General features: G+C 36.0%; 1 protein-coding gene across 2 annotated transcripts in view; it reads left to right on the top strand.

Moving 5' to 3' along the window:
• The window catches only part of TBC1D12 (TBC1 domain family member 12), a 131,333-nt gene that overhangs the window by 76,194 nt on the left and 36,228 nt on the right, over positions 1–18,911 (top strand). For both annotated transcript variants that reach the window (XM_036735254.1, XM_036735255.1), the window contains exons 4-7: positions 4,853–4,935; positions 8,294–8,411; positions 8,719–8,825; positions 13,384–13,464. In XM_036735254.1, coding sequence (XP_036591149.1) covers positions 4,853–4,935; positions 8,294–8,411; positions 8,719–8,825; positions 13,384–13,464 — 389 coding nt within the window. The remainder of the gene's footprint in view (positions 1–4,852; positions 4,936–8,293; positions 8,412–8,718; positions 8,826–13,383; positions 13,465–18,911) is intronic.

The raw sequence follows: 18,911 nt of genomic DNA, 5'->3' as shown, positions 1-18,911 counted from the left end.
ATTTAACTTTTTTTTTGGTGAACTCAAGTTTTAAACCTGTGTTGCTTGGTACCCCGGTAAATTCTTGAACTTTTAATGGCAGATGACTGATGTTTTTGATTTCAACTGAGTATGGTTTATGATCCCAATTTAGTTTTTTAGAATCAAAATTTGAAGGGAAGTATTTCTGAAACTGTGCTTCTAGGCACTTCAGATGATCAATTATAACTCTTACAATTAAATCTTTGGGAAAATTATTTTCAATTATAAAATCATCTGTAGCCGTAAACATTTCTAAAGAACCATTTTCCACCCTGTTCTTCGACCGTAAACATTTCTAAAGAACCATTTTCCACCCTGTTCTTCGATATATCAACTTTTTAAGTAAAACTTTCAATTTTATCTTTTAACATAAATATGTTACAATTTTTTTCTTGAAGCAACATGTTTAAATCATTGAGTTTTTGAAAATATCTGACAAATAACATTTTGAAAGTCATTATGAAAAAAATTAACAAAATCAGATTTCTACTCAGTCAAAAATATAACGACTTCATCTTTCAATTTCAGTGATGTTTAAACTTTGCCCAGGTGAGAGCGATGTGATTAGATATATTTTCTTTTTCTTGTCAATTTAGGTGTACTATAGCCTGGTAGTGAAGACTCTGCCACATTGTCATCAATATTTTTACCTCTTCTGTCTAAATTTAGCCATTTATCCATAACCAAAAAATGTTTTTGTCTCAAAATATAAATAAATATTGCTAATAATTTCTCAAATACTAGTTTTAGTTTATGAAATTACATTTGTGCTTAATTAAAAATCAATGTTCATGCATATGCATACAGCAGTGATGGTGGAGAAAGGCTATTAAAGGGCTTTTGTCTTTACTTGCTACAGTTAAATACTTATGTTTTTGTAAAAGAAGGAGATAACAGCAATTTTTAAAATCAAAATTTTAACACAGTACAATCCAAAGATATAATAATTTGATGCTTATATGCTGAGGAATGACGGTAGGACAATATTAAAAGTTTTTATTTTCTGAAATTAAACTATCATGTTTCTGTAAGAGCAGAACACTTAGTATGTTCAGTAAAAACAGTGCAATTCATAACATACAATAGTCTCAAATCTGAGCCAAGGTGTTTCTGGCTGCATTTGTTGGCATTGTGTGATGTGATGGCATGTGCAGTGCAAAGTGTGCATGTTGTGTGTTCAGGACCAAGGCTGCAGTGAAGTCCCATGATGCAACATGGGCAAGTGCTGCCAAAAATACCTCCGATTCATTACACATTTGATTTTAAATTAATTTTTGGCCCTTGTGTGTTCAGAAACCATTTACTGTTGCCAAATTTTTTGTGACTCCTTCATTCAGTTATGTATCCGCCTGGTGGGTTGGGACCCACAGTTTAAGAAGCTCTGCTATAAATGATGTCATCCAAGAAACAAAAGAGAAAAAAAAAAGACACAGGCCAGTCACTTGGTACAAAGGGGGGAAGGAGGGGAAGAGAAGAAATCCAATGGACTGCACATATAAAAAGAAATTGACAGCAAACTTTATGAGTCATTGATCTGTTTTATATCCTCTGTCATGTGAGCTTTGTTCCTGCCTTACCAGCTGACTGTTGCACATTTCAGACTGGATGACACGGAGACATCTTAAGCTTACTGGGGCCGAAATGGAACTCATTATTTTATACCCCAAACCTACCCCTCTTCCAAACTTCCGTATTTCCAGTCTCCCAAGTTTTTTTTAAATCATTATTATTCTCAGCTCTTCCCTCTCTTACCCTATGTATTCAGTCAGTTGCTAGATCTTGCTGTTTCTGCCTCTACAACAACTCTATACTCATAGCTAGGCCTTTACCACCTCTTGTCTGTACCACTGTGATAAATTTTTTATTGGTCTCCTATTCATGTCTCTCCCCACAGCTTTAAGGACATACCTATCGCTCACTTTCTTACTAAATCTCTGTGGCTGACTCTGTATTCTTTACCATCCTAGAAGATCTATTAAGTATATCTTCTAGGAGTTGAGGAGGTGGTTAGGCCAAGAAATATTGTAGGCCTAAGTGGGATAGATTCTTATTAATGTGTGCAGTTAGTATTTGTGAAGCTAAACAGCATGGCATAATCTAGTGTGCTAGAGTCAGATAATCAGATGGGAGAGGCTTGTCAGGCTCTAAGGAACAACTGAACAAAATAGATTTAGGAGTCATTTGGTCAGAAGGTACTTAAGGCAAGGCAATCTTAGAACCTTAGGAAATTCCATGGATGAATAGCCCAGGTCTGAAGAGCTCAGGGAATCATACTTGGGTGTCTTAGTTATTAGTGTAAGATAATAAATCTAGACCATAAAACTATTTTCTGGCCTGACTTGGAATTTGTCACAGTGTGCTGTATAGTTCTAGGGTTTGTTGTAGACTCGTCAAATATGACCTTATACTTAGCAGTGTTTTTTTTTTTCAAGGAAATGGGATAGGTCAGGATGGAGGCGGGGTAGGAGGAAGGAAAAGAAGGCATTTTTGTGTACTTTTCATGATTTTTCTTTTTTTTTTTTCATCCCAACACAAAACGTTTTGGATTGTATTGATTTTGCCATGAAATTGTCAGATTTTCTGGTTTTCCTGAATATACTGTATAATGAAGTTGTGTAGTGAGCATAACACTGGCTGTTGCTCCTTTTTTCTACTGCTAACTATATAAAACATTAGTGGCCTTTTCAAGCAAATCTCTGGTTACTCTTTGATATGTACTAGAACAATTGAACTCTGTAGAAAACACAGAAGATACTGTAGTCAGAGGTAATCTATGGAAAATTCAAAATTAATGTTAAAATTAACCAAAAATGGGTTTTCTCTGTGTGTTTAGGAATTTAAGGGAAGTTTGGCTAACTATTTTATCCCATCTGGGTCTTTTCTTTATCTGTAAAATGAATCGTTGCAGCAAATGATATTTAAGGTTCCTTTCAGTTCTGACATAATTTTTGATGTGATTTTTATTTTGTGATTCATTTAAAAAGAGATCTGATAAAAGTCAGCTAAAGAATCACTTTTTGAAGTGCAATAATAATAATAATAGTAATAATGATAGCTTATAGTTATGTAGCACGTTATAATTAAAAGTAATTTGTGTATATTGTCTCACTTGATTTTCGTGACAGTCCTGTATAAATGTATAAATATAAATGTATAAATGTTACTATGCCATTTTATAGATAGGCTCTGACTCCTAGAAGTTAAGTCTGTGACATGAGTACAGTGGTATATGAATTACCTGGGACAGTCAATAATTTTAATCTGGTTTCAGTTTGTGAAAGTAATAGTCATATGTATTTGTTTATACTGACAGAATATCTTACCTTGATCAGATGAAACCAGAACAAGCCGTTGTCTCCATGTTTAGTCCTTTCTGTTTAAGTACTGGATTTTGTTCCATGCACTCATTTTAGTGCTCTATTTTGTTAGTTTTAATTCTGTGTCTTCTAAGAAAGGCCATATTTTCAAGGAAAAGTATGAAAATTGTAGCTCTTAAAAGCATACTTTAAAGACTATCAGAGATACTGCCACAGCTATTAGTGTGGGAAAGTTAGGTATTTTAAGAATCATTAAGCCCTACAATGAAGGAGGGTCAGTTACACTAAATTCAAGGGGACATTTGTCAAAAATGAAAAACACCATCAGTTGCTGACAAATTATTGATGTAAAAGAGCCTAAATAATCTTCAAGAAACAAGCAAAGACCTTGAGAGGGACCTGGAGGCTAGGAGAGCAGGGGGGGAATGTTACTGATTCCTTTACAATGCAGTGTAAGCTTGTTGACATTGAAAGAAATGCAAGAAGATGATGAGTGAAAAAACAGTTGCAGACCATTGCTGTGAAGAAGAACCACTTATCAAGGGTGAGAAAAAAGTGTGTAAAAAGATGACTGAAGATTGGGGGAAAAAGTAATTTTGATAGCCAGGACTCATTCATTCAGAGCTCAAAACCATTGTCAGAAGTTAGGTGAGCTTGTAACATCTTCATAAGCCTGTAAATGTACATACTCAAAAGTTTTTTAGGGAACTTTTTCCTTCCTGCGGTCTTAGAAGTCTTATCCTCATTGATGGGAGGATGATCTTTGACAGATATATTGATAATGCTGAGAAGAGTTGCTCCAGAATTATAGCTGTTCCCAAATAGTGATGGAATACTGCAGCATGGCCAGGCACCATGCCACATGCCACAGGAGGTCCAGGCACTTTTCCAAGACATGGAGATTATATTGAGGACTCTCTTGATTTAAACCTCTTTTAAAACTTATGACTTTTAAATCAAGGCTAGACTTCGAAAAAACAGACTATTCAGTGAATATGTTCACTGTTTCATATTAATATATTCACATGTTTAATAGCCCATGTGATGGTTTCATGTTGAATTGAAGAATAGGTATCAGAGTTTGTAACCATAGTGCTAAATTGTGTAAAATAAGTGATGGTATTAAAAAGGCACATTATTGAAAGTTTTTTAAAGATGTAAAAAGTTAGATGTTATTTTGATAAATTTAATTATTTTAATTTGTTTTGGTTAATATGAACATCACTGCAAGTGTAAGGACTCCAAATTCAGTGTTCTTTCCTAAAACAGCATGCTGCCTCATTGATTCAATAAAGCAAAAGGTAGTCTGTATGTTTTATAAGTGGTACATTTGTAATGCAGATGAAATTTAGATCGCTAACTTTTGAATCAGAATGAATTGTGCCTAAGATATGAAACATATACAACGTATAATTGGCCTTTCCATAATCTTTGCCTTAAAAAAGGGAAAGATTAACAGATCAAAAGTAAGTCTTTTTAAAAAAAATGACTGACCCTAGCATTTTATTTTTCAGAAATCTTCCTGCCAAATCAGTCGAAGAAGCTTTACGTCATAGACAAGAATATGACGAAATGGTGGCTGAGGCTAAAAAACGAGGTATGAAATTATCAGAATTTAAATCAGTAGTATAATTCATTAATTCATTTGTTTAAATCAGTGAATAAGAAGAATGAGATGTCCACCAAAATAATATTAAAATTTAAAAGATACTTTATTTGAAGTAACTCTTTATCAGAAAGCCCAGTAGTTGTGCTTTTTATTTATTTGATTGGTACCTTAAAATTGCTTACTAACTTTAGTTCAGCTTTAATTGAGGGAATGCCATGGTAACTATTAAAAACCCTAGTGAAGAACACAGTACCTGTCTATGATCATATCTGACTTTCAGGTATGCTAGATTTATTAGGGAAAATTGGGGAGTAGATAAACTTTCTGCTTTTCAAAGGTACTTGTTTTATTTTATTAAAACAAATAGCTCATGTTACTGCTATCTTCATTTATAAACTTAAAGATTTTCACCTTTGATGTAGTTTTATCTTTTTGATATTTTGAAATTGAATTACCTTAAGTATTGAATGGTTTAGGGAGAACTTCCTAAGTGGGAATGTTTGATTTTGGAAATGGTTGAGCTAAAATTGCTTTACAGTCTTTGAGACCTTCAGAAAAATATTTTCTTGTCTCCAGAATCCCAGTTGTTGAAGCTGTCACTTTTTATTGCCGCCTCTTTTTCTAAGGTGTGATACTAATAATAGTAATACTATTGTTTCTTACACAAACAGTAATATTTACTAAATGTTAATATTAATGCAGGGTACTACTTGTTCTTTAGATGTCTGTTTACATAAATTTAAAAATTGGCAGGGGAGTTGTGTTTTTAGATCTATGTTGTCCTTGGAGTAGGCATTTCTGAGCTGAGAGCATAACCCCTGCCTATCTCATCCTTTGCAATTCATATAAAATAAAGATGTTCACAAAAATTATGTTACGTTGACCTGTTCATTGTAAATATGCTAATGTAGAAGATATTTTTACAATATTCCTATTTATATATCACTTTACAGTTTACAGATTGCTTCCTAATACATTTTATTGTCACAACAATGCTGTGAAGGGGGTAAGGGAGGTATTATTGTTATCCCCATTTTACAGATATGAAAACTTAGATTCAAGGTGGTTATGACTTGTCCAAGATCTCACAGCTGTTAGGTGGAACAGCTGGGACTAACTTGCTCCTAGCTCAGTGTTCTTTCAGTTTTCTATTGCTATAGCAATATCAGAAATTAATTATCCTAGAAACACCTACTCATGGCTTTTGTGGAACTTGTCAGAGTAAGGTTTTCTCCCCATATACATAATAAATTGTTTTTATATTAACATAATTATTGGTTTTCAGTCAGTAAATATGACGTGCCTACTATGTGCCAAGTGTTGTGCTAAGCACTGAAGATACATACACGCACACACGTATTTAATTGTACATATATATATATATATATATGTATTTAATTGAGGGAATATATATGAGGATACATACATACATGCACACACACATGTGTATCCTTAGCACTTCGCACAATACGTATAAATACTTAGCACAATATGTATATGACAACACCTACATACATACATACATACATACATATATATGCACATAGATATAGATACATATACACATATACATACACACATACATATACATACACATATATACATACCTACATATATATATATATATATATACACACACACACATACATAGACATATATAAAAATAAACAAATATAGTCCTGGCCCCAAGTAGCTTATATCTCTTGGGAAAAGACAACATAAAAATAGGAAGGTGAAGAGGAGGGGAGGGAGAAGAAGGTGCTTGATGATGGGGCATGATGGAGAGGGCCAAAGAATTGGCCAAAAGCAGTGTAGCTGGTGGGAAATGCGGAGAAGATCAGTTCTGAGCTCCATGGTCCTGCCCTCCAGTCAGAAGGGACTGATGAGACATGAGGACCAGGCAGACCCAGTCTTGCAGGATAATGAGATTTCCCAGTGATGAGCTTCCTGGGGAAGGAAAGCATGATGAAGGGCCAAAAAAGTCCTAAAGCAGTAAAGCTGGTAGGAAATGTGGAGCAAAACTGTGTTGAGGTTATGTGAAGTTAATAATTACTCCTGATTACTTAAATTCATTTTCTGTACAGTATTTGCAATATTTCCAGTATTGAATTCCTAGATGTATGCTGCTAATGAAATAACACCATTAAATTTATAGTTACTTTTTCATTTATACTATTTAAAGTAGTCATCAATGAGTAGAAGATCCTAGTAACCCTTGCTCTAATATCTTGTTTTAGTTAATGAAGAGAAAAAAGCGAGAGTATATTAATAATTTATTATAATTGATTTTTTCTAGATCTGTGATTTATTCATGTATGAAAATCCTGGAGTGCAAATTCCTTCCACCAATAGAAGATAATTAGCTAGTTTATAAATTATAATATTAGAGATTTGCCTGGAGCACTGTGATTTTTAAGCAAATTGCCCAGGATCACACCCACTAGAATGTGTTAAGGGCAAGATTTGAACCTAGGGCCGCTTTCCTCCAGACTAATTGGTTGTCTGTTATGCTTTGTTTCCTCGTTACTGTTATGATAATCTCACTTCTATCTAGTACTTTATAGTCTGCCAAATGGTGGGTATCTGGAGACTTAAAAAAATATTGTTCTGATGATGTGTTTCAAATATACATTGTGTTACCGATTTTGAACTTCTTTATACGTTTTATATAAGCAAAGAGAAATCTTGAACAACAACAACAACAAAAAGTGATGAGCATACCAGTTTAGTTGCATGATGGTTTTTATGTCATTGACTTACTGAACTCCATGTAATTCTAGGAAAAAGTTGTATACTGGTGTGAAAGAAGGGTATCAGTGCTTAAGGAAGTTAAATTTGTTTTTGTGGCCTATATTTTCCCCTGTATCTCTCCCTTTTTATCCCTCCCAGTGAGCCATCCTATATAATAAAGAATTAGGAAGCTATAGTATAAAAATTATTTCTGGTGCTTTTGATCGTTTGACAGACAAATTTGTAGATGTCTTGATTTTTTTTAAGGTTGGGAAAGAAGAAAACAGTATATAACTTAGTTGAAAAAACATTAGATTTAGGAATCAGGAAACCTGTGTTCTAATCCCAACTCTCCATTTAACTAGCTACGTGACCTTGGACTTAATCACTTAATATCACTGAGCTTCAGTTCCTTTTAAAATTAAAAGACTGGACAAGATGCTTTCTTAGGTCCCTTCTACTGGTATTTAGGAAATGCCTTTAAATATTATGAAAGTTGAATTTTTTTCCTCTCTACTCCTATATCTGCACCTTTATAGACTTAGAAGTAACTTTTATTATAAACTTAATTTGAAAATGGCTTATTTAAAATGATTATCTTTAATGTTCAATGCAGAAATTAAAGAAGCACATAAAAGAAAACAAATAATGAAAGAACGGTTTAAACAAGAAGAGAATATTGCAAGTGCAATGGTCATATGGGTCAATGAGATACTACCAAATTGGGAAGGAATGTAAGTAGCAGAATTTCCTGGAAATTATATATTTTATATATCTTCTTTCTAGTTTTTCCTTATTTCTCATCTGTCTTTTGACTGTAGCTATGTAGTTTGAATCTAGAATAATTATAGAACATAATTCTCAAAGATAATTCTTCACTTTGAAATGCTGTACTTTTGTGGGTTTTTGTCCTTTGGTAACATGAAATCTAAAGAAAGAATGCATTGCATTCTTCCCAAAAGTTGTAGGCTAGATAAGTCATGCAGTAACTATTGGTTTCACTATTAAATAACATTCTCTTTTATTCGCCTTTATTTCCAGGCGTGGTACAAGAAGAGTTCGAGAATTGTGGTGGCAAGGACTGCCCCCTAGTGTTCGTGGGAAAGTATGGAGTCTAGCTGTGGGAAATGAACTCAATATCACTCCTGGTTTGTATTACATGTACCCAATATACTAGTCTATGTGATATCAGCAGTACTGTGTTTGTTCAATTAAATTCAAAGGCCATTAAGCATTCAACATAGGCTACATACTATCCTAGGCACTGGGGATATGGCAGTCTCTGCCCTCAGAGAGTTTTAATTGGGAAGGAAAATGGGGTAGAGGTGGGTAAGAGTATAGATTTAAACTTCCTATAGCACCATTCTTACTTTTTAGGTGAGGAAACTGAAGTGGAAAGTGCCTTGCTCAAGATAATAAATGATCATGGCAGGAGATTTGAAGTCAGGTTCTCTTGACTCCAAATTCAGTGTTTATTTATTTATTTGTTTGTTTATTTAAACTGTACTTTATCCTCCAGTTAGTGTGAGCTTGAAAGCAGGGACTGTCTTGATTTTTCTATTTAAATATGCCTAAGCATTTAAGTGCTTAGGATTTAGTAAGTACTTAACACAAGAAGACTAAAATTTTAAGAATCTCTCTAAGCACCAAGCAGATTTTTGTGTCAGTAGCTGTGCCTGGCTCATCTGATTAAATAAATGCTTTTTTATTCATTCATGAAGATAATTACAATATCATAAATACAGAAGGGGTCCACATAGTGGTATTTGAGGCTTAAGATGGGTGAGATCACATATCTTGAAAGGATGGGGTAACTTCTCAGAGATGAGAAACATCAAAAGTAGAACTAGAAAGATTTCAGCAAGTCAAGATGGTGGAGGCCATCATTTTGAATATGGTGGATAGTGTATGTAGGCACCAAAGGAAAGGGAAGGTAAAGATTAAGGCGGAGCTGGTTGTGTGTGAATAGGAAAAGTATGTAATAAAGCTGGAGAGGCGTACTCGAGGCCATTGAATGCCACACTGAAGAGCCTATATTTTCATTACTAAGCAAAAGGAATGTGTTGGAGGTTTTTAGATGTGGGAATGATATGATCAGGCTTTTGCAATAGGAAGATTTCTTTCTCAGCCATGGGAAACATAAATTAGAGAGGCGAGAATGGTTGCTTTGGAGGCAAGGACAGTAGTTAAGAAGTTGTTATAAGAGTCCGTGCAAGAGGTCACAAAGTCTGAATTGGTTTAGCAGCAGTTAGTGGAAAGGGAAGCAAGAGTATCAGAGGTTATAGGGGTAGCTCTCACAAGGATAATAGTTGGTAGTGAGACTTCTTCTATTCACACGATGAAGGAAGGCCTCTTTGGTGACATTACCAGTAGGGAACAAGCAGGGTTTCACAAGTGGTGGACATTTTTTTTTTGGAGGGGGGAAGGCAGGGCAATTGGGATTAAGTGACTTGCCCAAGGTCACACAGTTAGTAAGTGTGTCATGTGTCTGAGGTCAAACTTGAACTCAGGTCCTCCTGACTCCAGGGCCAGTGCTCTGCTCACTGCGTCACCTAGCTGCCCCACTGTGGTAGGCATTTTTACCATCCCACAGTTGACTGAAGAATGTAAGGAATGCAGTATTTCACTGTACCCCTCAGTAGGCTTCTAGGCCATCCCAGTTATTTTGCGTTCACTCTCCTTTCTTCTCAGTATTGACCCAGTAGTTAACCAGTTTAACCTTACATTTTCCTCTACTCTTAGATCCTTTGCCCTAATGCCCCTCATCCCTTCCCACAGTCCATTCATGCATCTGTTTCCTCCATTCCTACTTCTGTACTGATGATGTGTATTCAAAGAAGTCACACTGATGGAGCTGACTGTTCCACCACAAATTTATTTAATTTCCTTTGTTGCCTCACTGTTGCCCTTTCTCCTACTCCTTCACTCCATCCTACCTGATTTTATCTTACTCTCTACAAAGGCCATTCCAGAGCTGCCCTTCTTTTAGCAGAAGACCTCAACTCCTACTTTACTGAGAAAACGGAGGACATTCACCTGATGCTTCCTCCTCTTTTCTATCAAAATACCAAGATACCATTCCCCTATTCTCTCCTCTTGATTTCTCCAGTTTCTGAAGTCTCTAGTCTTCTTGCCAAGACCGGATCCTCTGTGTATTCTTGATCCACTTTCCTTTTTTTTTCTCCTCCTGCAACTTGGACCCAAAATCTTACTACCAACCTCATCTTTAATCTCTCCCTTTTTACTGACTCTTTCCTTGCTGCCTGTGAACATGCTCAGATTTCCTCCATTAAAAAAATTATCATTTGACTTCACACTTTATCTTATCAATCACCTGATCTCTTGAAAATTGCTAATGCTGAATCTGGTGACCTTTTTTCAGTGTTCATCCTTCTTGACTTCTCTGTAGTATTTGACATTGTCAACTCCTGGGCACCCTCTTCTCTTGAGTTTTCATGGCACTACTCCTGGTTCTTTTCCTACCTATGTGGCTTCTCCTCCTTTTTCTGCTCCACTGGATCCATTATCCATGCACTATCACCTAACTGTGGGGGATACTCTAACATTGTCTTGGGATCTTTTCTCTATATATTTCTCTTCTTTTTGGTTAGTCTCCATGGGAGACTAGTCCCAGGAATAGTTGCATTGTCATCTCTATGCAGATAACTCCCTGGACCTAGCATGATACCTGCCTCTAATGCTCACCAAATGTGTGACCTTGTACATGTCAACTCCTTGGGCTTTAGTTTCTTCATCTGTAATAAAGCAGAAATGAAAGGGGGCACTTAGAAGGTCTCTGAGGTCCCATTTAGCCCTAAATCTGTGATCCCATGGTCCTAATCTCTCTCTTGTGCTCCAGTCTCTTATCACCAACTGTCAAACTGGGTCTCCCGGATCTCCCGTGGTAACTCAAATTCAACATGTTTAAAACATAACTCATTATCTTTCCCTTTCAAGATGTATCCCTCTTCCAAATTTCCCTGTTTCTATCAAGGGCACTATTATCTTCTATTCACTCAGGTTCATAAACTCTGAGTTATCTTTGACTGCACATATCCCGTTACCCATAGTAAGTCAAAGTTGCCAAGTTTTGTTAATTCTGCTGTATCTCCACAATATCTTTTGAGCCTTTTCCCCTTCTGTTTAACTCATAACCACCACTCCAGTTTAGATTCTTGTCATCTTGATTATTGAAAGTTTCTTTAGTGGTCTTGTCTCAAGTCTCCCTCTTTGCCATTCTGTCCTCCGCAGAGCTCCCAAAGTGATTGTTCTAAAGTGCAGACATCACTCTGACACTCTCTACTGAAAATTAAAATAGCTAAGATATACATATCTATCACTTCAAACTTTACAAAATACACATCTCTTTTGCTATCAAACTTATCAATAAGCAACAATGACTCCTTATTTTCTTTAGGATCAAATGTAAAATACTCCTTGTGGCATTTAAAACCCTTCATAATTTGTCTCCAACCTGTATTTCTAGAATTATTATACATTATTCCCCTGAATACACTGTATTATCCAGCCATATTGCCTGTCCAGTGTCATCTTCTCCTTGTTGTGCCTTTGCATTGGATGCTCCACCTTGTGCTTAGAATGTTCCTCCTTATTTCTGCATCTTAGAACCCCTAATTTCCTTCAAAGCTCTGTGAAGGTAACACTTTCTACATGAAGCCATTCCTGACCAGCTACTAGTACCTCTCTGCCCCACCAGCATCATCTTACATACTTTCTTATTTATGTACATGTTGATTTTCCTCTCTAGAATCATATGCTCCTCCTAAACGTGGAGCATTTCTTTCTCGTCTTTTCATCACCCAGCACAGTGCCTGGTACTTACTAGTTGCTTATTCAAGAGGTATTTAGTAGGTGCCTCCTATAGGAACTGGGAATAGAAAGACAAAAATAATCATGGTCCCTTCTCTCAAAGAACTTAAAGTGTAACCACATTTGTTGGTTAATTAATTAGTTGATGATAGTTTCAATGAGTCTTTCTTTTCAGATAGCCAAAGACTAGGTAGCAAACCAAAATAATAATAATAATAGCTAATATTTAAACAGTGCCTTAAGCTTTGCCAAGTACTTTGCATATATTTGTAGGTATCTTATTTGATTCTCAGAACAATCCTGTAAGGTAGGTGCTACTATTATTCACATTTTATAGATGAGGAAACAGGCTGAGAAAGGTTAAGGAATTTGCCCAGGGTCATACCACTAATGTCAGAAGCAGTATTTGAACTCAAATTATTGCTCACTTCAGGTCCAGCTCTTTCTCCATTGGGTTACCCAGCTTCAGTGAATTGTCGGTAATTTCCCGTAGGTGATAGTAATGTCCATTGGGTAAACACAGTGTAGGTAGAAGTCCTGAACGTCAGCCTTACCCCCGTCTACTTTGTAAGTGCTCTTCCAGTAGCAGCATGTGTGATTGTTTCTGGGGTTCCAGTGAGTGGGCATCTAGCATCGTTCTCTGCATATTGTTAAGTACTTACTGGATTCTTGTTGAATGATTGAATGTGTAAGTCAAAGAGGATTGTGGAAACTAAGGGCTTCAGCAAGTGCATTATTTTTGGCCTAGGAAAGTTTTGATTTCTTTTTTACTCTCATAAGTGTGGGGTTATTGAATAAATATTCGAACGTAAGTGTTCCATTCTTATTATTTTGTCTTAAACTTTTTTTTTACTTTTCTGTATTTTTCTTTTGCAGAACTTTATGAAATTTTCCTCTCCAGAGCAAAGGAACGATGGAAAAGCTTCAGTGAAACAAGTACAGAGAATGATGTAGAAGGTGTGTCCTTGTCAAGTGTCAGATTTCTTTTAGTCATGTTGTTAGTATGAGTCTTTGTTGTTGTCATTAATGCGGTATTAATGTATTTGTTCAGTGCTTTTTCATTTGCTCCTTTTACAACCCTACAGGGAAAGGAAGGCAGATTAATATCCTTGTTTCTTGGATGTAGAAACTGAGAGAGATGCCGAGGCTTGGAACTTTGGAATCATCTTTAAGATAACTCATCTCTCATTGCTATCCTCTCTGTCTAGTCAGTCACTAAATTTGGAATGTCTTACTGTCCATTTTCACTTCTGCTGCTCTTATCACTTCATATCTAGAATATTGCTGTAGCCTTCTAGTTGATTAGCCTCTTCTCCACTTCTTCAAAAAAAAATAGATAAATCTTAAAGTGCTACTTTCATTATAATCTTCTGCTCAGGAATGCACCCACCACATCAATTCAAACATCCTGAATAAATGCTACTTGGAGAGCCCCAAGAACGTAGAGAATGAACTTGGGAACTTAGGCCTTGAAAAAGGAGGTGAATGTGATACGAAGCCAGGTATTAGGGGAGGGAGGAAAAGGTACAAAAAGGTACCCTGAACTATATGGATGTGATCAACAAACAATGTGTAGAGTGATTTTATAGAATGAACCCATGACTTTGTAGAGTCTAAGCTTTGCTCTAATCTCATGTCTCTTTTTAATATTATGTATTATTCAATACTCTCTGAGATAATTTATTTAAATAGCTAAGTGTCCATATCTAACTGAATCATTCCATCATCTTTTCCCATCTTCTCTTTAAGGGTATCTTGAGTCACTTCATTGAAATCAAGGTTGACTGTGGTGCAGTATTTCACAGATCACCATTTTATTCATGCTCCCATTAAAAAACAAAAGACAAATAGGTTATATTGGCATACATACATTGGCAAAAGTTCTTTATAAACCTAGACTAGATATCAGTGTTTACTGCTTTCTTTTCTAAGTAATCACAGTCTATCTTTTTAAATGATTCATGCTAGAGTTTTGCTGGGAATCAGCTAAGTTTTTCAGTCACTAGTTTTCTTGTCATTAGTTTTTAGAATACAATCTTTCCCCCTTTGTGTAAATAGGATTAATACTTCCAGTTTAAGTGCTTTCCTCTCATGTCCTCACCCATCTTAGGCTTTTACTCCCATTTTCCTATATGGTTTTTTTTATTTTATTGTTTCACTTTTGAAGACCATTTTCCTTATGGAGCGAAGGAGTAGAGCATTAATTTTGTATTCTCTCCCATTAACACTATGTCATCCTCCACCACAAGTGGTCCTAGCCCTTCCTGGTTAGTCGTCTTGATCCAAAGGGAAAAAAGGAGTACTATTAAAGCTTCTTTTCTCATTTTAGTTGTTTTTCTGGAAGCCTTAGTTTAGATTTGATCTACTCCCCTCCTCCCTGTCCCTATCCCTTCTCTTTCTTTATAACTCTTTTGAAAATAGAATAGAAAATAGAGACTGGAATGTTTTGTGATTTCCCTGCCCCACCCCCCCCAGGATGAAATAGGTTTATTCTTTCCTTCAGTTTTTTAAAAAAAATTATTTTAGACTCAAACACCAGAACACAAATACAGAATAGAGAAAAGAGACAAAAATGTATCATAAACTTAAATATCAGAACTTAAATACAAAGTAAGAAAGAAAAAAAGCATGTCATGTGCATAGCAGAACATAAGATTCAAAATATGTAACAATAAGTTTTCATTCCAAGAAAACCTGTATGGTAAATACTACACATTGTGTTGAGAGCTGTCCATCTTTTCTTTGCTTTCTTGTAAGTTTTCTTTTGTTCTCTTCTGTGTATTTTTTTACTTTGTTCTCTTTTTTCCCTCTTCCCTTCCCCCCAGAAGGCTACAATTAAGTATTGATATATTTCTCTATAGCTGTGGATACAGACATATATAGACATATACTTTCCCAAACATATTCTACTCCTGATTTTTGTTTTTATATTTGTGTATGTCTTGTTTTCTATCACTGCTTCACTACTTTACTTCTACCTGCTACTTTGCCCTCCTGTTACTTGCCTACACTCTTCCAAGCATCCCTCCCCTATCCTCCCATTCCTATTGATCTAAATACCATCCTATACCCCCCTTTTACCTACTCCCTCACCCTCCCCTCTAAAGACCCCTCCCTTGTCTTCTTCTGCCCTCACCATTTTATTTCTTCTAAATTTAGAAGACTTTTATGCTCTTCTAAATATATATGTATTATTCTCTCTTAAACCCATTCCCAATGAAAGTAGGTTACCAGAACTACTAGACCTCCTCCCCCATCTAATTCCCCTATATCTTTTCTTTCTCTTGCACCTCATTTGTAAAAAGTAATTAATCTTTTTAGCTGTTCCTAAATGGTTTTATTTTTAAAATTCATACCATACTCAGGTTTATCTTAATCTTTCTTATGAGCTACCCAGTTATTAATAATAATCTTAGACATACATTTTGCATTTTATACACACACACACACACATATGTGCATATATATGTGTGTGTGTGTGTGTGTGTGTGCATACATATATATGAAGTAAACAGTCCTTTTTGAATCCCTTGTAATCAGCATTTGGTATGTACCTTATGTTTTTCTTGGCTCTTGTATGTCAAATCTTCTATTAAGTTCAGGTTTTGTTTTTTTTTTAACAAAGTCTTGAAAGTCTGAATGTCCATTTTTTTTATTCAGGGTTATGCTTAACTTTTCTGGGCATGATATTTTTGGCCAGAGTCCCAGTTCTTTTGCTCTTTGATATATAGTGCTCCAAGACCTGTGGTTCTTTAACATCTCTGCTGCTAGGTCTTGTGTGATTTTTATTTTGGTAGTATGCTATTTAAATTGTTTTATTCTTGTTGCTTTTAATATTTTTTCCTTGAGCTGGGGGCTTCAGAATTTGACTATGATATTCCTATGAGTTTTCCTCATAGGAACTCTTTTTTAAGTGGTGATCGATGGATTTTTTTCTATTTCTGCTTCCCTTCTTGTTCTAATACTTCAGGACAATTTTCTTTAATGATCTCTTGTATTATTGTATCAAGATCCTCTTTTTGATATTAGCTTTCAGTTAGTCCAATTATTTTCATGTTTTCTCCTCTTGATCTATTCTCCAGATCTGTTGTTTTTCTTATAAGATGTTTCACTTTCTCTTCTGTTTTTTCATTATTCATATTTTGTTTAATTATTTCTTGGTCTTTTCTAATTTTGTTGGCTTCGCCTCGCCCAATTCTAATTTTCAAGGTATCATTTCCTTCCTTCCTTGAGATTCTGGATCTCCTTTTTTAATTCTAATTCAGACTTTCCTTTTCGTAATCTTGTTTTTTTTGGATTATACTTTTTTTTTTAAAGTTTTTCCTCCATCTCTTTGATTTGATTTTTAAAGTCTTTTTTAAGATCTTATATGAATTCTTTTAGGGCAGGTGACCATTTGACATTACTCTTTGGGGTAGAAGAGTGTTTCTTTGCTTCAATATCATCTTCTGAAGATGAACCCTGGTCTTCTCTATTCCCATAATAGCTTTCTATGGTTGGATTCTTTCTCCTTTGCCTGCGCATTTTTTGTGGTAATACCTTAATTTTTGTAAGCACCTCTAGCCCAGGGGTGTGGGAGATGGAGCCTCTTGCCACAGATCTTTAGTTCTCTCCTCTAGCCTGGAACCAAAGCCAAACCTCTAACCTCATGTAAGTGCCACAGCCAGGGACATTCTGCCTCACTGCTTCTGCACTCACCTGGAGTGTGCTCTTTCCTTCTCACCCCCACTGCTCTTTATGGCACAGCTGGGTCTGGTGTTCCCTGTCAACAGAGGTTCCCTTGATCTTCCCTAGCTCAGACACCCAACTCCCCTCACTGTCCCAGGGGTGAAAGTTCCTGTGGCTGGGGCTGAGACAGTCTGTCAAACCAACCAACCCCAGGGCTTGCAGCTTGCAGCTTGCTTCTTGTTGTTAAAGCGGACCCTACCTGGAGGTGTTTACTCTTCACAGGGACCAAACCTCATTCTGGGATTTTCTTCTGATCTTCTCAAATTATCCCAGGAAGACCCCTGTTGCGCCTCTATTCTTATTAATTTTTACCCGTACTTTGTTCACTCTAAGGTGCTATTTTATCTCTTTTGTGGGGGAAAATCTTGAGAGCTTAGAATTTTCAGACCTACTCCGCCATCTTCCCAGAATCCTCTCATGTTTTGTGATTTTTACATTCAGAATTTTATTTTTGTGAAGCTTTTTATCTCTCTTGAGCTATATTTTCACTTAAAGTTTCTAAGGCATGGTGATTTCTGATTTAAAAAAATCTGCCTTTTTCAAGTATTAGGGGTGTGTGTGTATGTGTTTATATAAGTTGATTTTGTATAGACATAAATATATTTTTACATATGTGTGTTTATAATATATACATATATGTAGAAATAATAGATACCCAGATTTCTGTGCATGTGTACAGAAATATTTATATATAGGTGTACAGAAAATATTTCTGAAATCTCTCTTTTCCTATCCATTCAAGCTACTGTCTTCATTTAGACTTTCCTTTCTTTTCTCTTAAATTCTTATAATAGCCTCTTGACTGATTCCCTATCTCTAGTGTCTGTCACCTCTATTTCATCTTTGACGCACCTGCCAAAATAATCTTCTTAATTTACTGGTTTGACCATATCACTCTTAATGTGTGCGAGAAACTCTAGTGTCTCTGTAACTCTTAATATAGGGAGAAATGCAGTGTTTTTGTCAGGTATAACACCTTCCACAGTCTGGTTCCAGACTACCTTTTTAACCTTATTTTATAGTACCCTTCTGTGCAGTTTCTGTAATCTGACCAAATCGTATTACTGGCCATTTCCCAATGTTTTCTTGACCTCTCTCATGTGAGCTCTGTGTTTGTTGTCGTAGAATGCATTGTGACTTTTCCTTGTCCACTGTCCCTGTTTGATCTCATTAGTTTGAATGGATTTGCTTACCTCTATACATCTCTGGCTCTTGTATCACCAGCTGCATTTTGGTTATCTTAAAGTGAACATAAGCATCTCAAACTCAGTATATCCAAGGGCATCAACCTCTTTCTTGTCACACAGGCTCAAAACTTCAAGCTTAAAAACTCCTCACACTTGCCCAGCATAGCCAAGCCCTTGTCTAATCTTTCTTTCTTACCTTCACACCTCTGGTTTATGCCCCATTCCTCGACACAGCTACCATCCTGGTGCCAAGCCCTCATCATCTCATGCTTGGAATACTGTAATAGCTTTCTGGTTGGTTTTCTTGCTTCAAATGTCTTTTTACTCCAGTCCATCTGCTCAGCTACCAAAGTTATCTTCTCAGAGCCCAGGTCTGACCATGTTATCTCTTTTGCCTCCTCCCTCTCCCCACCTCCCAGTCAGTAAACACCAGTGGCTCCCAATCACCCCAGGATCAGATATAAATTCCCTGATCTACCACCCAAGTAG

Source organism: Trichosurus vulpecula, chromosome 8, assembly GCF_011100635.1.
Source record: "Trichosurus vulpecula isolate mTriVul1 chromosome 8, mTriVul1.pri, whole genome shotgun sequence".
In the NCBI taxonomy this organism is placed as follows: Eukaryota; Metazoa; Chordata; class Mammalia; order Diprotodontia; family Phalangeridae; genus Trichosurus; species Trichosurus vulpecula.
This window is presented reverse-complemented; position numbering and strand designations above follow the sequence as displayed.